Source organism: Lemur catta, chromosome 10, assembly GCF_020740605.2.
Source record: "Lemur catta isolate mLemCat1 chromosome 10, mLemCat1.pri, whole genome shotgun sequence".
In the NCBI taxonomy this organism is placed as follows: domain Eukaryota; kingdom Metazoa; phylum Chordata; class Mammalia; order Primates; family Lemuridae; genus Lemur; species Lemur catta.
The window spans coordinates 57,818,166-57,838,232 of record NC_059137.1 but is presented as its reverse complement, the minus strand read 5'-3'; the positions used below and the strand labels follow the sequence as shown (position 1 = coordinate 57,838,232).

At 36.2% G+C, this 20,067-nt stretch overlaps 1 protein-coding gene across 1 annotated transcript in view; it reads right to left on the bottom strand.

Annotated features, from left to right (window-relative positions):
• The window catches only part of PTPRD (protein tyrosine phosphatase receptor type D), a 406,959-nt gene that overhangs the window by 110,736 nt on the left and 276,156 nt on the right, over nucleotides 1–20,067 (bottom strand). The window contains exon 23 of the mRNA XM_045562129.1: nucleotides 11,141–11,253. Coding sequence (XP_045418085.1) covers nucleotides 11,141–11,253 — 113 coding nt within the window. The remainder of the gene's footprint in view (nucleotides 1–11,140; nucleotides 11,254–20,067) is intronic.

The following is a 20,067-nucleotide window of genomic DNA, read 5'->3' as shown; positions in this document are numbered from 1 at the left end:
GCTGTGAGTTTTTGCAGGATTCACTATACATTGTGACTAGATTAAGATTGATTTAATATTTCACAAACCTGTAGGTGACTGACATTCACATGCAAACACAGATACAGAGAATGACATGCACCACAGCTCATCAACAATAATCACTGACGACACAATCAGACACCAAACTGAGCTTCAAAAATGTTTCCACTAGTAGCAGATTGTAGAGGCTGGGGTTGCAGCCTTCTCCTGGACATTTATAGATGGCCACACTAACAACTTTGTGGTATTTTGCCCCAAGTCCCCATTATTCAACCCCCAGCAGACGTACAATCTACTTCAGGTGTAAACATCTTTGTCCACTAATGGGAAATGAATTCAGGAAAGTGAGCAAATGGTGAAAAGATAAGGAGGGGCAAGAAGATGGAAAAAAGAGGAAAGCAGAAACTGGGGCTGACATCTTAGTTCAGTTGGCCAGCGGAAGATATATTAATTTCATAGATTCTGTTAAAAACAATCCATTGTTAATTTTGGTGATCCCTCTGTCTTTCTGATGTTTTCTCACTTTCTGTATACTTTGTATTTTTTTTTTTTTTCTGATTAATTTTGCAAAAGTAGCATGGGAGAACTTTGCTGACTCCTATCTTACAGACATAAATTCCAGCTGGCCAGAAAGCCCTGAACTACCATGCCCCCAGAGAAGCCTCTGAAGCAGAAAAAGGAGGAGGGAGGAGCTCAAACTGGAAGCCCTGTTGATATTCTGCTGTCATTGTGACTCTTTGGAGGGAGTCACACTGTGGAATGATGTCCATTAAGTCAACATGACATGTGATTACTTTATGGACATTTTAGAAATTGTACCATTATTGAAAGTCACCCAGTAAGTTCCTTTATCTCCAATGCCAAATTATCAATGGTTCTGGTAAGTTAAGTAAAAAACTACTTTGCTTTTGAAGACTTTCACTTTAGCAGAGTGTTGTGAATCATGGTGTTTTAGCTTCATGGCTATGAAGGTCTGCTTCTAGTCAGCTAAAATCTTAGTGGAGATACAATAAAAATATTAGAAGCAGAAACTCTTCGTTGGTGATATAATTATGCCTTTGGACCAAAATTTGGGGGCCCTCTCTGAAACTTTTTGGTGTTAATGGTAGAATTGAACTGATTTACATTCTGTGGAGAGAGTGGGTGGGTGACAGTGATCTGATAATTACATGATCTCATCCAGATGAGGCAACCCCAAAGAAAAGAATGGAAATGCGAAGGCACAGGAGACGCCAGGCTTATCTGGGAATGGAAATGGACTGACATGGACATCATTACAGTGCTTTAACAGAGAAAATAATAGAGACAAAGATGTTTAGACCTTTTCGAGCGAATCGTGGGAGAGAGTTATTATCATATATGGACTGAGTGGTGGTTTGGCTAGAGAGGGAGGACACAGAGCCAATCAGGGAGGCGTAGGGGACTGAATTACTGCTCAAAGCTGCAAAAAGTAAAGCCAGTTGGAAATGGGAAAAGTATTAGTATAACAGCAGTAGAAGACCATAATAATCAACCAAAGATGCGATCAACATATTCACTTCTGGCATGCACTGGCACATGGCCTGGAAGTATTACTTTGGAAACTAATTACAGAGAAATCCAAGCAAACTTGCACTGACTCATTATATTCTAAATCAGAATATATATGCATATATCTATCACATGCATGATATCATAGCATTAAAGAATCATTATTTAAGACTTATTAGTATGTGACATATTGAACCAAATTTCAAGGACAAGTAAAACTGGCAGAATGGGTGTCCAAAAAAAAAAAAAAAAGGGAAAGAGAACTTGTGGGAATCCAATGGTACAGGAGAAGGAATCCTGGCCTAGAATACTAGACCAGAGTTCTGCTTTTCATTCTGCCACCTACTAATAGGGACACATCACTGCCTGTCAAGTGCCTCGATTTCCTCAATTATAAATTAAGAGTGTGGAACTAAATTCTGGAGTCACTACTTTCTTCATAACTGTCATTTCTACCATATAGATGGGACATCTGAACAGAGAAGAGACTCTGTCTTGAACACAGTCTATATGTAAGGGTTCTAAAAGTTACTGTACCTTTTGTTTGAGGGATGGGGAACACATTTTACAAAATAGAAAACTGTTATGCAGTCTGTCTACTTTTTGAATTATTTAAGTTTAATGATATTTTCTTTAGTTAGCCAAAAAGTATATACATTCTATTATAATGTTATATCATATATTTGAAAAGACTGAATGTCAACAGAAAAATTATGCTAAAGAATAAATCTGGGATAAAATTCGTCTAAGAGGAAACTCTTTAGCTCATATCATAAAATAATCAGCAAGGATCTACTTCAAAATATTGTTATATAATTCCCCAGAAACTTCTCCACTGCCCAATGTTGAAAATTTTATATGATGTAATCAAGTATGTTAGATTCTGAATGAAAAAGCAGACACTAAGAAAACTATGAAGTTGACCTCACTGTGTCTTTTCAATCTTTTATCTCAAAACCTGGCCATTGTTCATAGTTCTATAAACCAAAGTCTTTATTAGATCAGTGCCTTCATGTTTGAATCACTTAGGTGCTTTAAAATTCTTTTTTGCAGGCTATACACCAACTATACACCAGCTATACACCAGCCCAAGAATCAGAATTTCACTCTGGGTGTGGGAGCCAGATATTGACATTTTTAAAGTTCCCTAGAGCAATGGCTCTCACTGTTATGGTAATTCATGATGGGGGCCTGTAACTCCATTTATTACTTGTTTTTTTTTTTCCCATTTAAAAATCATATCAGGATTTATGAGAATGAGATGAGCTTTCTCCTGGTGGTATCCTTGCATCCCCTCTGAATCCCCATTAGTAAGCTTTAGTACCTTAGCTATTGTTACCAGCAAAGAACTTGAAGCACAACTAACTGGTGAGGACTTGCCAGTGACACGACCTCATCAGCTCAAAGCTACAAATGTACAAAAATAAATGCATTTTAAAGGCACATATTAAATCTGAGCATAGTTTTCATTCAGAAGCTATGATCTCCACAATATACACTGTCAACATGAAAAATGACAGATGCAGTCACTGAAATCTGCCTTGGGTTGCAGGAAAAAACATGATGGTTCCTTTTAATAGGGTCCATATTTGTGATAGTAATGTCACGGTGGCTTCCTAAAAGAAGTAAAACCTCAAAATCGTGGCCCTTTAAGCTGAGAGGTGCCTCAGAGATGGCTTAGTCCGGCATTTTTGTTTTATACAAGAGGACTCTGAAGTCCAGTAAAGTTCAATGACTTGTGTATGTCATCGAACCAGATAGTAAACATAATAAAATCTTACCATAGAATTGGGGCATCTTTCTACTGTCCTATTTCTATCATGACATTTATGACTTTCTAAAGCAAGAGTCTCCAATCACTGAAGGGGGCCAGGCTGATAAGACAAAATGACTGAAGATGTCTAGGTATTGCAAACACTCTCACAAGGAAATGCACTCATTGCCATTTCTTCTCAATGAGCAGGCTTCTAAGGCTGTCTTTTGCCTCCCTACTTTTGATGGAGACTCAAGAAAGAGCAATATCTCTCTATTACATGAAAAGTAGCCATAAGCATGAGATAAATAATGACCGACAGTCTTTGTGTCAGTCATCTTTAGGGCTGGTGTAGACATGGGGAACTTCTGGGAAAAGCGAAACTATTCATCTCTAGCACTTACTCTGCCAAGTGGAAATGCAGGGCCAATAGGGTCAGACTTTTCAGGTTTTCGATAGCAACGAACCATCCAGATTATCACTGGACATTTCCTTAGTTTTCAGCGTTGACTCAAAATTTTGTTGAAACTTGGAGGGCGTCAAAGACAAGACCTTTTGCAGGCCATATTTGGCCAATTAGATTGTGACCTCTGTTTTAAAAGAATAACATCTTCCTTTTGTGTTTGTATATGTGTGTGAACGTATGTGAATTAAAATCAAAGAATGTTCGGAGTGAGAGATTGTGTACTATATTCACAAGGCAATGAAGTAGATACTGAGTTTTGTGCTGGGGATATAAAGATGTATACTTCTTGTGTGCTTCATCTATCTTCCTCCTACTCAACCCCCTCCCCCATTAATCTTACCAATTAAGAAAATAAAGCTCAGAGGAGTTAAAGGACTTGATCAACGTCATCATTATCAGCAAAACTATGGCTTCATGGGAGATTTGATCCCAGACCTTGTCACTTCTCATTATACCATGCCGTCTCTCAAATCATCTCACACCCTGGAAGAGTGGGGACGTGTACATAAAGCTGGGCCTGCAGGACTGTTTGGGCTATCTCTGCAGCAACACGGAGATCATAAACCATCCCCAGTTTGAGAAAATGTGCCAATGTAATGACTTCACTTAGAGCATCTGTTTTGATGGTGGGGAAGAGGTAAAGTATACTGATATTTTCCAGTTACTTTTTCCCAAGACATTATAAATTTCCATGAAAACTTGAACTAAAAATATAAGTTCACGATGTTAAAAACTATAGTGCTTTTTGGCAGAATATTTAAAAAAAACTGTTACTGCTTTTCAAATCTTCTGCTATATTTTACTACTGTTATGCTCCATATGACTTTATTATCCATAGAGAAATGTTTATCAACCGCTTGCTTTATTTTCATGTTTTTAAACTTTGCATTAAATGGCAATAGGCACTTTATAATTACTTCACTAAGTTGAGTTTTTGAGGCCACTAATAATGGTAGTATCTCTTTTAGATGAGTTTTTCTGTCACTTTATATGTGTGTTTGTAATGACTCAATAATGCTCTCTTCATGACTTTCCTTTCCAACAAATTTTGATAAAAGCTGAAGAATAGTTTGGTCATGGCATGGACCAAGGAGAAGCTAATTTGTTCGTCAAATCAACGACATTGTCAAAAAGTGAACTTCACGGAATTAACAGTTGAAGAGAAAAACTTAGTTCGTTAAATATTTGTCACATTTTTAACATAATTCATGCATTATTTAGAATTTTCTTAATGAAATACAAATACTCTGCTATGTTTATTATTTGTCTCACAAACTAATGGTAAATTAAAGATAAGGAGAACATTGATTTGTAAAGTATAATTGCTTTTTAGTAAAACAATAATGACAATTTGACTTAATCCATAACTCAGCTCCTGATTAAGTAAAAGATTCTCCAAGAGTACTTTTCTCAAGTAAGCACTGAATGGCATAATTAAAATTCATTTTTATGTAGAATTTCTCAAAAGACAGGAATTTGAGCAAATTACATTCCTTTATATCAGAAATTTGGCATTTGTATTTAATGAATCAGGGTTTTGAATATATAAAACACAAAAAATACATTTGGTATTCTTAACCTAGGTCATATGCCCAAGTTCTTTATAGTACAAAATAAAATATGAAGAAGAAAGTATAGATAAGAATGGATCTTGTTAAAATTGATCCAATTAATAGTACTAATAGATCAGAAGAGATGCCTCAAGAGCTCTCAAAGCTCATTCACAGTTGCTGTGCAGACATTTCTGCTGCTGATATCGCTATTTCTGATACGATAACTTTTTATGAGTTTGTTTTTGTTTTTCACAGCCCATCAATCACCTACCATCCATGCATGCCTTAGGGCAAAACATATTAAGGTCACCCACAGAATGAAAACAAGGCTTTTATGTTGTAACATCTGATCCTCAAGTTTTAAATCTCTTTTTGTTAAAGGTGCAAACATAATCACTGTAGTTCTGCTTTTGTTTGCAGGTATTTTCTTAGGGGGAGGGATGTGTGAGCAGAGACAACAGATACTGGAAGACTGAATATGAAGGCACAGAGGAAGGTGGTGACTGGTGCCTCCCTGATGCTATTAATTATACCTTCTCTTACACCTTTCTTGGTACTGGAAAGAAAGAGTATTCCTCTAAGATGCCGAACTTCTAAAATTGCTTTGTTGGGAAAAAGTAGAAAAAAGAATACATACCAGTAATTTCTTTGGCTTTCTTATATATCACCATCTTTTGACAGTATTATATTTATCTTAGTTATTTTGTCCACTTCTAGAGGCCACAGGCCAGAGAGGTCAGTAAAGGGGTTTTACAATATTTCAAAAAATCTGTGATTGGCAGTCTCCATCAAAAGGTTAAAGGTGCCAATCTTAGGACCCTGATATCACATGTCCTGGTGTCTACATGCAGAAATAGCAATAATGGTATGAAAGATCTGGGCTCAATACTGCTTATTACAGTAGTATCTGCAATAGCAAAATGTGGGAATAACTTGGCCTCCATTAATAGGGAATGAGTCAAAGCCTTCTGATATCTACAGAACAAAATACCATCACTACCATCAGCTGTCAGAAAGGAGATAAAATCCAATACACTAACTTGGAAAAAGGTCTATTTTTCTATAGTTGAATGTTAAAACAGCAAATTGTATCTATATCTATCTATCTATCTACCTGCTGTATATTTTATCATTTAAAGAACTGTATATACAAATAAAAAGTTCTGGAAGGCTATGCATGGAGCTATATATGGTAGATATTTCTGGAGGGTAAAATTGGAGTAATGGTAGGAAATCTTTTATTTTTCTTTTAAATATATCAAATTAAAAAAAGAAAAATAAGAAGCAGCGGGATAAAGAGTAATTTTTCTTTTCTAAAAGTGCTTTTGTTGGCTCCTTTCCCAACTTACAATTATAACAATTTTCAAATGTACAAAAATATTAAAGAATGATGTAATGAACACGTATATAGACAATAACTGTTAACAAGCCTATTTTCTTTTTTTTTTTTTTTTGAGACAGAGTCTCACTCTGTTGCCCAGGCTAGAATGAGTGCCGTGGCATCAGCCTAGCTCACAGCAACCTCAAACTCCTGGGCTCAAGTGATCCTTCTGCCTCAGCCTTCCCAGTAGCTGAGACTACAGGCATGCGCCACTATGCCCGGCTAATTTTTTATATACATATATTTTTAGCTGTCCATATATTTCTTTCTATTTTTAGTAGAGACGGGGTCTCGCTCTTGCTCAGGCTGGTCTCGAACTCCTGAGCTCCAATGATCCACCCGCCTCAGCCTCCCAGAGTGCTAGGATTACAGGCATGAGCCACCGCGCCTGGCCCCAACAAGCCTATTTTCTATTTTCCAAAAATTTCCCAATAAATATGTACTGTTTCTGTAATTAAGAACAAGATACACTGGGAGGGGGAACTAAAATAACTTGGACACTTTTTTAAAAAATAAAAGAATAAATTTCCTTCCACTCCAGGCTAACGTAATTCACTTTTGTTTAACATGTAACACATCTATCAACCCATCTTAATACACACTTACTACTGTCCACAGATGTGTGTGAGGCTTAACAGAGGTTTCTTTTAAAAGCATGTTTTATAAGTGAATACTTTCTTCCCTTCCTCCTTAGATCATAAAGACTTGTAAAACTTGATCAGCAGTTAATAATTCTAGCAATTCCATTATCTATTTGAAGTGATAAATCTACTCTTAGTTAAATGATACCTTCCTATATACTTACATCCCCATTTTAGTTTGGCAAAATTATTAATGATACAAGCAATGCCTCTTCAATTGCCTGTTCCACATTAGTTCTGACTGACCCTGCACACCAATAATTGATGACATATGGTCACAAACCATTATTCTTTTAAGAGATCAGGTAGCTCAGGTTCTCTCAAATATAACTTGGCTATATGCTGCCATCTGAACCGTAATGAGACAGGTATACACAATCGTGGAAAACACCTAAAGCAGAGGTGCCTGGTCTCAATTGTGAAAACATGAGCTTCTCCAACCTGCTCAGATGCTTGCATACAGGATTTCATTAACAGAGTGACTTGATTCTTGCCCAAAAGTTTGAAAATGTCCTTCCCCATACCCCCCAACCTCAAAACAAGGTTATACTGAAAAAACTAGGTTTCTCTGTCTTTGTGCCTTTGCTGAGCAACCATGGACAGAATTCTGGCTTTTTCCTGACCAAAGTGCATTTGTGGTCCCACATTTAAGGGTACAGTTCTTTGATGTACTGAAATTGTCAGGATGCTGTATTTACATGAAATTTGGAATGTAGGCAGAATGGAAGAAAAAAGATCTGACTCAAATCTAGACTCTCCTACAAGAACATACAACTTAAAATGTAAATGAATCTTTCATTCACAGGACGATTTTTTTTAACAGAGTAGAATTTATAGAATCACTGAACTAAGCAATGTGCTTCCTTTACCTGCTGAAAGGCCTGCTGAATTTCAAATGGTAATGTTTGTTTGGCATTTATTATTCACAGCAGCCCCATCAGAAGTGAAAATCAATTTGCTTTCATTAACAAGTTCTGTGCTAGGCATAGTTCTGTAAGGCACAGCTTTTTTATTTCATTGAAAGTCATTTCTTTTGACGACATGTTATTAATTCCCTTCTTATGCATATTGTTAACAAATACTCTCCAGTGTTATAATGTCTGGGGATAAGTAATTACACATTCATAGGTATGATGTACGTAAAAGCACATTTTAGTGAAATGGAAAGAATTTTAAAAATCTAAAAATTAAGTAAAGTCATAGCACTTGCTGTGCAACACATAATGAAGGATCATTTTATTTAATCATCCAGGAAAACCCTTGATTCTTTGTGAATAAGAGCAGAGGAAAAAGCACAAGAAAGTTACTTGGTTAACAATCCCACCTTCTGCTCTCGTCCTATTGGCAAGTAATTAAGGTAATTCACAGCCACTGGCTGGAATTCATACTGGCGGAAGCAGAGGGTCACATCTCTATGAATTTCACATTAGCAGCTGAGTCTATTTCCTTTGTAAAATGGTAAAATTTTCAGGACAGCAGGACACACCATAAAGTTTGGGAGGCAAATAGACTATTTCAACAAATCAAGCTTAAGTGGATTGCTTACCTGAGCTAAAGGGCACAACATACTGTTTCCTGAGTGAACAGATGTGCTAGAATCTCAGGACAATTTCTTCTCTTCTAGTCTCTTCCTCTACTACATCTCTTCTCTTTTTCTTTAGTCTCTCTGTCAACTCTATCTCTTCTCTTTTTCTTTACTCACTTTGCCCACTTATTCCATTATCCATTTGAGGTGATAAAAACTTGAGTTAAATGATACCTTCCTATATTCTTAGGTTCCTATTTTAATTTTGTAAAGCCACTGGTGATACAAGTGATGTTACTGGAATTGTAACATTTACTCTTCTCTTTCCAGTGTCTTATATAAAATTTAACAGATTCTCTCTATAAATGGATCAAATATTCCCAAATACATTTAGAAAATTAAATTCTTAATAGAATCCTTAGATTAGGCCACATTTGCAAAATTACCTGCGAAAGTGAGAAGTACTTGCAGACAGAGGTCTCTTAGTTGAAGGCATTCCTATTCTCTTGTTTGTAGTCACCAGCACACTGCTAATAATCCTGTCTACACTGTTCCTGGCCATGTTTTGTATTTATACTTGGAAATATTCCCTGGTGGTGCTAGAGGAGGTGAGGAGTGGCATCCCCATTGGCTCTCTTCTTTGGGGGTTGCCTTTGCCTTTGCACTCAACCCTGTGCTGTGTTCTTCTTGGTGGAAGACCAAGGTTGGTTCCAGCACAGCCAGAGGAAGTAGAGGTGGCAGCAAGGTACTGAAAATCTAATCATTTTCTCTATTTCCACACTGTGCTGCTCTTGCAAAGGTTGATGAGCCAAGATAGACAAGGAATCACATAGCAGAAAATTTCTTCAGCTTTTGGGCTCTCTATATATTGAGTTAGCCAATTTGAAAGGTACACAAATTCCTGGGTCCATTATCATGCACATGTCCACAGGCTAAATCTATCAGCACTCCCCCCCCTTTTTTAATGCACACAGGACATTTTTGCCTACCTGAACATTTTCTTCCACCTTTATGCTGATGAAGGTATATCTTTGCTTTTTTAAAAAACAATTTTTAAAAAAGTCTAACCTCATTGGAGTTAGAATTTAAAAAAAAAAAAACCCTCACATTTATGATTGATTATATAGCCAAATGGAAAATGCTAAACATTTCTTTCAACTGGAAGGCAGCTATGCTCACCAATATACCACCAACACTGACCATTTCTTTCAACTGAAGAGCTACTAGTTACTATATCTACCTACACGTAAAAGAGAAAATATGCAAATCATAATAAACCATGTATTTTCAATTGAAAGTAACTCATTGTGAATGTGTAGTTTAATAAATCTGTAGTGTATCATACTGTGAGTTAGAACATGCATATAACACAAGAGAAACTTTCCAACAATTTGGGGCACAATACTACAACCAAATTTTCACCCAAAAGACTTCTTAGATAAGCTTTTTACTTTGTTCATTAGCATAAAGTAGTGCCACTCAGTTGTATACTTTAGCTCCCTCTACAATTCATTATTTGTCATTCATTTGGTATAAACAAGCTTTAGCTGAAAGAAAGTAAAACAGATCTATGTTTGACTTAACAATATTGTACCAATGCCCCTCAGCAAGAATAGTGCTTCTGTTGAAGCACTTAATGTTCTTTATTTTAAGAAACAAGTATATTTTTCTTACCCTCAATCACTTTATATGTCTCCCTAGTAAGAAATCTGAATTGGTCAGTGAGATTTAGTATAAATAATATTTTAAAAGACATACAATTTTGTTACCTTTTCCTCCCTCCCTCCCTTCCTTTCCTCTCTTTTCTTCCTCTTTCTTTTAGATTATCATAAACACAAAGAAAGTGGAAAATATAGAACAAATCTATGCTTTCCCAATGGGGTGACAGATGCATACATTCATCCATTGATTCATTCATTCACTTTATAAGACGAGAAACTGAACTCTTTTCACATTGGTGTCACTGAAAATAATAAACTGCTAAGCTCATAAAAGTGGTAGATATTCCTACAAAGACTATAGCACTTCCAAAATTTGAAGGAGAATTACATTTCTTTTTCTTCCCTATCCCACTTCAGATTTGCACAAAGAATTTAACTTCCTTTCAAACTTTTGCTTGGGCAAGTCTCAATAATATTAAAATAAAAGAGCAGGATGAGACATTGGTTCTAAATAAAGTGAGATACTCAACTCTCAAGACAGTAATCACATGGGCCATAACACTCTCAGTAAAGACTTCATTACTGGATAAAATGTGCTGTGCCTCTTACCTGGTGTTTGAAAATTAAGGCGCCTCAGTTCTACTGGGTCTGTTGGATGGTGTGATGGGACCTCCTTACTGTTCGGTATGCTGCTCTTTCTGGAGTCAGACTCTGCTCTCTTCCTATAGGGAGAAAGTAAGAATTTAAGAATAAAACAAAAACCAACTGAAACATCAAAAAAGCAGAGAATTGCATCTGTACTCTTTCCATCCCCAAAGTTTTCAGTTTAAAATTTTTTTAGCCTGGCTAGTGTTGTGACTTTGTTCAGGTTGCCTTTTCTCTCTTGGCCTACGGTGTTTCCTCAGGTCTAAAGATTTTTTTTAAGTGAAGTCCACTTGAACTGTTGTTTAAGTGAAGACCTTCTTTTGAAGTCCTCCTTCAACTCTAGAATCAAATAATCGAGTGACTCTGCCTTTAGGCTTTAAGGGGGTCTTGGTGAGATACGCTTGGACCCTTGTCGACTAATTCTCTCTTATCCACTAGTTGTAGTTGTGAGGAACAGGATAGGATATCCCTAGTAGCCAACACTACGATTGTTGTGACCATAGAGAAACTACCTGGCCTCAAGCTGAACAGCTAAATCTGGCCCCCTTACCCCTTTCTAAGTATATATAAGTGGTGGCTACAATGGGGAGATGCACTGGATTTTCCCATCAGGCAGGTAAATACAAGTGTATTTTAAAGATGTTAAATCATCCTAATACCTAGAAGAATTGGGAGTCACACAAAACCAACATCCCCTTTCTCTTTCAAGTTTGAAGGAAAAAATAGTGCTGGCTATTCACAGTGTTAAGCTGTCATTAATATTTTGTTAATGAAAGTTAATCACAGAAAGATGAGAGAAAAAGTAATTTCATGGAGTGGGTAGATCGACGCTCCTGATTAGCAAAGTACCATTAACAGTGTGATTTTTATCTGTTTTAAAAGCTACCCACTAGCTTTACTAAGTACCTGTCTTTAAGCTATCATAATGTAATTTTAATACATTTCTAACAAGAAATGTCAGATTTGTACGTAAGATTTCTTTATCTATTTTTTTAAACCCAAATAATCACCAAGTGGTAACTATCTATCTTCTTCCAGCTTGACTTAGAATTAAAACTCATTTAACCAATGGACATTGTTTTCAAACTGTGCTTTTTTTCCAAATATAATTCTAGCAATCTCCTTGCTAGAGTCATAATTCTAGCATCTCACCCCTGCTCAAAGCAAACACATTTTTTATTTGGGGAAAAGGGTGCTGCAAAGTGTTTAGAACCCTCCCTTTCTCTGTTCGATTATTACTGCGGTATAGCTCATTAGTGTTGCTGTAGCAATGGGCTCTCATTCAATGCCACCCAGGCTGTTCTATGGTTAGCCAGAGGGCTCCTGTTAAATAGCCTTTCTTCCCATTTCTGCTCATCTGTATAAAATAAAACCAACCAGGGGATGAAGGGAAGATTGATGCAAAGGGGAAGTGTGCTTGATTTGCTTAAGTGCAATGCCTTTGGCGAAACATCCCAGATGGAATAAATTTTCATGGTTGAGTCCTAGTAGACACCTTGCTTTCTCAGTACCTTGGATTAACCTGTCTCAAGATTTCCTCTTTCTACCTAAAAGTGTCAGGTGCAGCGTTAGGACAGAAGGTACTGCCAAGCCATATTACCACTCAGAGGTGAGCAGTGATTCTGAGATGTGCCACAGGTACTGGCAGCTCCAGTCACATGGAGTAGAAAATACGAAGGAAAGGAAAAGAAAGGAAGAGATGGAGGGCTGGTGAGAAAGAAATGAGAAGGCATAAAAAGAGGGCCTCAGAAAACCATGAGAAAGGAGATGATGACCAGTTTCAGAGTAGACAATGTCACTGTATTCATGGTATGGGTATTTGCCTCACCACACTGAGATTCATTTTACCGCTGAAGATGCAAAATTGGAATAGGTTAATGAAATGTCACTAAATGTGGCCAGCCAATCAATCCCACGTGAAACATATGGTTGGTCTTCTCACTTCAAATAATAACAGTGGCCCGTCTTAGGTTTGGGTCTTTCTGTGTGAGTTGGCACTGATGCATTTCCTTAGTGATGTGTCAGACCCGATGACTAAAGCCTGCATTTTTCTCCCTTCCTAAGGAAGCTCTACTGTCATTCATGTGAGATTATGGAAACCAGAATTAGAAGTATCTGGGCAAGAAAACTACACCACTATTGCAGGTATTGTGGAACAACCTCCTTATCTTCTTCTTCCCTGAGGCAGGGCTGAGTGACACTGAGCTGGAGGGATAGAAAAGAACACTCTCTGAAGAAATTTTGCCAATTTCTCTGGTACTAGGGAAAGTGGAAACCACACCTTGTTGCCAAGATATATATGAGTCTCAGAAAACCCAGGTCATAGGATGAAAATTACAATTCATTATTGTAATGAACTGGGAGGAGTATGCTGACATTTAATAACTAATTTTTCCTTCACTATCCGTTCACATGAAATGACCTCCAAGACCTCAGACTCCCCAAATCCTAACCAGATAGAAAACCAACTGCTTAAATTTGTTTTGCTTAGTTTTATTTTTATCATCCCAACACGGATAATTCTGGCTGTCAACATTCTTATCACAGTATTTTAAAATACTTATGTGCTAGAATGGTTGTTTTCTAATGCAGAAAAAATTTGTAAGAAAGATTTGGAAGATGAAGAGTTTGGTCATCATTGGTAATAATGGTAGAGAGCTTCTAAAATCTGAATTTGCTGTCATACAATATTAAAAGACTTAAATGTCTAAGTCAGGCCCAACATAAGTAGTAACATTTTCCTGAAAAGTTTTCAGAGGTCTCATCATTCTCATTTCCAATTAGAAAAATTCAATGAATAATGACTAGAAACAAATTCTAAATTTTGCCTTGTGACATTATATTTTTTTCTATTAAGATTATAAAACCCTTATAAAGTACAAGTTTATTTCTTACAATGAGAAGTATCTACCACGTGTAGGAGTTACGTGGGTCAAAAGGAAATGGAAGATCACACATTTCAGATCTGGCAGAAACTGCTAATAGTATAAAAGCGTGTGGTTATTTGGGATACAGTTGTTGTACAATAAAAATGCTACTCTGTGGTCTAAGGAGTGTTTTAGATTTACTTCTTTCACCTGGCTCTCATCTAGGGGGTGAAGCAAGAACAAAGGGAGGCTGTGTGGAAGATCATATTATGGTCCTAGAACACAGATATTCAGACATATGGGCACAGGCTTTTGAAAGAAAGAGGCACTTATTGGAAATCTCTATTCTTATTAGTCAAAGAAATCAGTTCAAATGTTTCATGATTCTGATGATGATAACATTAAGAATGTAATCCCACCTCTGCCATTATTGGTGTATGTCAACTACAAACCTTCTTCTCAGTTTCTTCATTTATAAAACAGTGGACAATTAGAGGTTGATATCTAAGTTTTGGCCCAACTCTCTTTTCTTAATAGAATAAGAAGACAGTGAATAAGTTGTAAAATGAGGACAGTGTTATAACAGAAGGTAGATCTCTGAGTATATTATGTGGATTCAAAGTGTTTTGTCTTTTGCCTAAAAAAAAAAATCAAAAATATTTTGCATGTGTTTTCTGCTGGATTAATGGTAATTACAGATGTCCACACACACAAGACACCTTCACAGAGGTTTTAAGATTCCTATCACTGAACATGTGGCTTGTTGACTAATGCAAAATGATTTTAGAGAAAATAACGTGGCAGCAGTTCTCAACCTTTAGCATGCATCAGAATCACCTGGGAGGGCTTGTTAAAATCCAGGTTGCTGGACCAATGCCTAGAGTTTCTGATTCAGTAGGTCTGAGGTGGAGCCCACGAATTTGTATTTCTGTAAAGTTCCCAGGTGATGCTGATGCTATTGCTGCTGGTATAGAGACTACTCAACGAGAACCACTACAACATCATAGTAGGAAGGCAGATGATCTTTGAATTGTTTTCTTAGTTTAATTTTAATCAGGAAATTATATATATGTATATATATTTATATATGCATAAGTGTATATATATGAGTTAGAAAATGAGAAGGTTAGTTGGACTAATCATTCAATGATCACACAGCATATATTCTAGCTCTTATTATAATTGCTATTATTATTCAAGGCTGGAAGACGTGGATTATAATTTTGAATATGGTAAGTGTTTTCACTAAAGCATTGCCATCAATATTTGCAGGGTTTGAAAATGCTATTATTTCTTCCTATATAAGGAGTTGATCCATGATTAAACTTGAAAACTAATCTTTTGTAAAAACAAACAAAACAAAACAAAACAAAAAGGCTTATGGGACACCTCACATTTCTGCTCTATAAACACATTAACACATACAAATGCTCATTTAACCTTGACCACAAACAAAACTCAGAGACGGGTTTACTAACTTTTAAATTTGATTGTAAAGATAATATTTTTTCTTATATAGATAAAATATTTTATTTATTTTCCCCCAGAATCATTTTAATATCAAAACTATTGTATACATGTAGGCTTTGTCCATCTTCCACTCGCCAGGTAGTATTATCTTTTATATCCAGCCCCCACCCTCACCTCTTCAATAGCTCCAAAGTCTACCAGTTTCTTATTTTTTCCTTACTGAGCATTAAAGAGGTTTGTTCTCTCTTCCTCACCTGTCAGGTTTACTGCTCCATTTTAATGCAGCAAAAAAGGAAAAAGAAAGGCTAAGTGTTAGTTGGCCAATGGTAACAAGAGTAACCATGACAACCAAGTTTTAAGAAATAGTGCTCACAAGCAAGGACACATAACTGACACACATTAGGAAATGACAGCATATCAAAATATTTAAAGGCCTCTGATCATGAAGTAAATGGAAGACATGAGGTTCCCTCACTGAATAAAAATTTGTGTTTGTGTGTGTGTGCGTGGGTGTGTTAATGACACATTCGCTTTTAGCCATCACCTACAAAATACTGCCACAATTAATTATATCCCAGGAAGTGTTTAACGATAGTCATATAATTTGATTTTTATAAAACAGGCCATGAGAAAACTACTAATGTACTTAATGGGAATACAACATCATTCCACATAAGAAATTCATTCATTTAAAATAAAAAGTCTTCAGTTAAGAGGTATGTTATTCCTTTAGTAATATAAAATATCTGCAAATTGTACTGAACAGCACAGAAATTTGCACAATTGAATAATACACCATGAGGTAATAAAGTAACATAAATAATTTCTTCAAATATCTTTTGACAAGTAAGGCATTCTCATTCATCTTTTTTCCAATAAAGGACTAAATCCATTTTCAGTTTTGGAAAATATAACACTCATCATTATAAATCTATAGAGCATGACCCATGCATATAGCCAGGCTAATCCAAAAAAACATTTTATTACCAGCCATTGACAGGACAGACTTTTTTTTATTCAAAGAGGTGCTGCTGTCTGTGAACACATCTACCTCATGCTCATAGATCCTTTCACCTGTGAGAATATGTTGATTGTTTAAATAACGATATTATTTTTGCAAAGAGTATAACCTTTTCCTGGAAAGAATTAATCTAAGCAATCTTCATTTTGAGGCAATTTGCAATGATTTTAGTGAATTCCCAATTGCAAAAATAAAGGTACTAGTCTTTCTTAATGTCAATGAAATATATACCCGTGTTGCTGGAGTATCTGGCACTATAAGATAATCTAGCCCATCCCTTTTCAAAAATAAAAAATCCACATTTAAATTGTACAAACATACACATACAAAAGTGAATGATGAAAATGATATTAAACACAGTGGATAATTCTTTTTATTCTTAATAAAGTGATCCACCTAGTATGCCAGGTTAAAAAACTGCTACATATATGTTTCCAATTTATTCATTTTTTATAAAGGATTTTATCAGGGAATCAGTTGTTGGAAAATCTATGCCTCTGGGTGGAAGAGAATCATTTAGTGAATCATCAGTTTTATGCAGTAGAAGGCTGCTTGAGTGTTCATATGAATAAATGCACAGTTCTATAGAAAGCTCAGCCTCACCATACACATGGGTACATACTTGGTACAGATACCTAAGTTTGAAGGCTTTCAGAACTTCTAAATTTAAATTATAGGCCAAGGGTCTTATTACAATAACTCTTGCCAGCCCAGATAAAAGTGTGATATTGAGTGATGGAGTAAACTACTGGAGGGAATTGAGTTTAGTACTATTTGACTTGTATGAATTCAATGGTTCAATATTGCTTTGTGCCAGGCACTCTACTAGACACAAGGGATACAATGAGGAATAAGAGTCCCTGACCTAGTTTAGTGAGGACAGAGTCAAGAAAATGGGCAATTATAGTAATGCAGCAGGTTCTACAATAGACAAGTAGAAAGTACTTTACGAGCATAGAAAAAGGGACCCGAAGGTAGCCTGAACTGCTAGAGAGGGCAGGAGAGGAAGGAGGCGGCACCTGGAAAGGCTTGATTTAGCAGGCAGCACCTTAGCTTCCAAAGGATGAGTTAGAGTTAGTCAAGCCAAAAGGAGTGACAGGAGAGTTGAGAAGAGGCGTTCCAGGCTTGGTGAGGGAGGGGCCTACTCAGAGGCTGCAAGGCAGAATCAATCAGCATTGTCCTGTGTGGTTGGGTGTGGCTGCGTATTCACAGCATCTCAAAGTATTCTGGACTGCATTTCTTTCTTTCATGAGAGCTTGGAAATATTAATACATGTAGGGTTGATAAAAAAAAAAAAAGACGACTAAAGCTGCAAAGCCTGCAGAGAGCCAACGCAGCGATGTTGGAGCTGGGAAAAGCTGGAAAAGCTAAAGTCTATATTTCAGTCACATCTACCTCATGGCCTTTGCACGTAAATATCTTGGGATGAGGAAGGAAAGTATTTACTGTTTCCACAGCGTGTGTTCAAACTGGACTATTACCATTCAAGGATGTTAATTTTGCCTAAAGTGTGCCTTAGACTTCTCCAACCTCCGAGTCCACACTTTTTTTCCACAGTACATAACAAACGTTTCTCATCCATCTTGAAATGCTTTTCTGTAGAGTCAGGTTAACATTTTTAAATATTTGTTTTCTATTAATATATAAATAATTCTTGAACAGTTCTAGAATAATGTCTGAAAAGCTCTACATATGTTACAGATACACAGAATATCTAAGAACATTCAATCGCTTCATGGATTCTTTTTTGTGGGCGTAGATGGATGTACAGTACCAGTTCTATTACCTGGTTTTTAATGTTCTCAGCTTATAGAACTTATTATTAAAAAGGTTCAATTTTCTAGTCTATCCACTGACTTTACAAATGGGGCTATCTAGGCCCAGCTAGTCACAGAGCTGGGACTCAAACTCAAGTTTCCTGATTCCTAGTCCAGTGTTTGTGCAAACCTTGCTACCATCTTATCTCTGTAATTTGTATTTTTAATTCATGGGCCATATCACATATGGAGTACAAAATTTCAAAAAAAAAATCACAGCACAAGAAAATTTATAACATTAAAGACCTACCAAACATAGTTTAATTTTCTTATGGTTCAGAAGGGCCCATACAAAACCTCAGTGATTTTTTTTGTTACTAATTATCAATGTCTTATAGGTGTGTGAATTACTAGATTAAAAACAAAGTCAAATGAACAGAATGCCAGATCAGAGGGTGCTATTTCCATATGAATATGATAAGAATATGTCTCACAGTTTCCTCAGACAGCTGGTTAAAATATACTTCTTTATGTGCTAAAACTATCTATAGCCACAGACCAACTTCTAATGCATCTTATAAGCAGGTGTATATGACAAAAGGGATTATCAAGACAATGTGAGTCAACAATATTTTATACTCATTTCCTTCTCAAAGGATTATTTGCACACAGGAACTGAAATATTTTAATGATGATGATAATAATAATAATAATAATAATACTTTCAATTCTGAGTCATTACCAATGACCTGTGTATAAACTGAAAGGCATCTAAAAAGAGGGAATTAAGTATTTATTATATAATTAACTTTGCTCAGAATCCAAGCTATAAAAGACACTATTCATTGGGTACAGAAGATTTTCTCTTCAACGGCCTCATGATAATCAAGAAGGACATTGTTGGGTCTACTTGAATTTCAAGCCAGGAATGTTCTTTACTGCTGAAGCAAGCATTTCTATTTCAGAAACACTTCATAGGCCTTCAGATGGTTAGCTAAATATACTTAGCATTCGAGGATGTGTGCATTTCCCAACAATTGCATTAGACGATGCTTGCATATGCACACACTAAAATGCAACTCTATTTTAACAGAGTCGTAAAACCTCTAAATACGATGCCTCTTTTTGCAGGATTAGGAAAAATTATAACTGAGCTGATTTTTTTTTCAAGCACATGCAGATGAAGAAAGGAAAACTTAATTATAAATCTTTAAAAAATTATCAAGCTATAATCCTATTTCTTCACATTTACATAACTGGTGCACAAATACCATACAGATCTCTGATATATGGTATGACTTAATGATAGCTAGCTATATCCAAATGAAACACAACTTAAAAAATAAGACATGGATTTTGTCCATTTCGAATAATCATAAAACATCATGGGATATGGTCTAAGAAATTGTACCTATCAACAAGCACTTGTTTTCTGATCGGAATTCCATGGTAGAATGTGACTACTTGAATAAATATTTCCCAGGAAATGATTAAAACAATTTGCTTTATTATTGCATTCTTTTCTGGTAATAAGTGTAGCACACAAACAGCCAAGAGCACTGGCTTGGACTGAAACAGGATCTATGATTATGCTGGGGCTTGTGGGTACCTCGTGCTTCCTGCCTTTACCTTTTACACAGACGGAGCCCATGAGATATGATGGGTTCCTTAAGATACACACTAATAAGATATGGGTTGGGATGGCAGATTTGAACTATCCACTAAGAGGAGATTTTGGTCTTCAATCACTTGCCTTTTCAGCTATTTTATAGCATG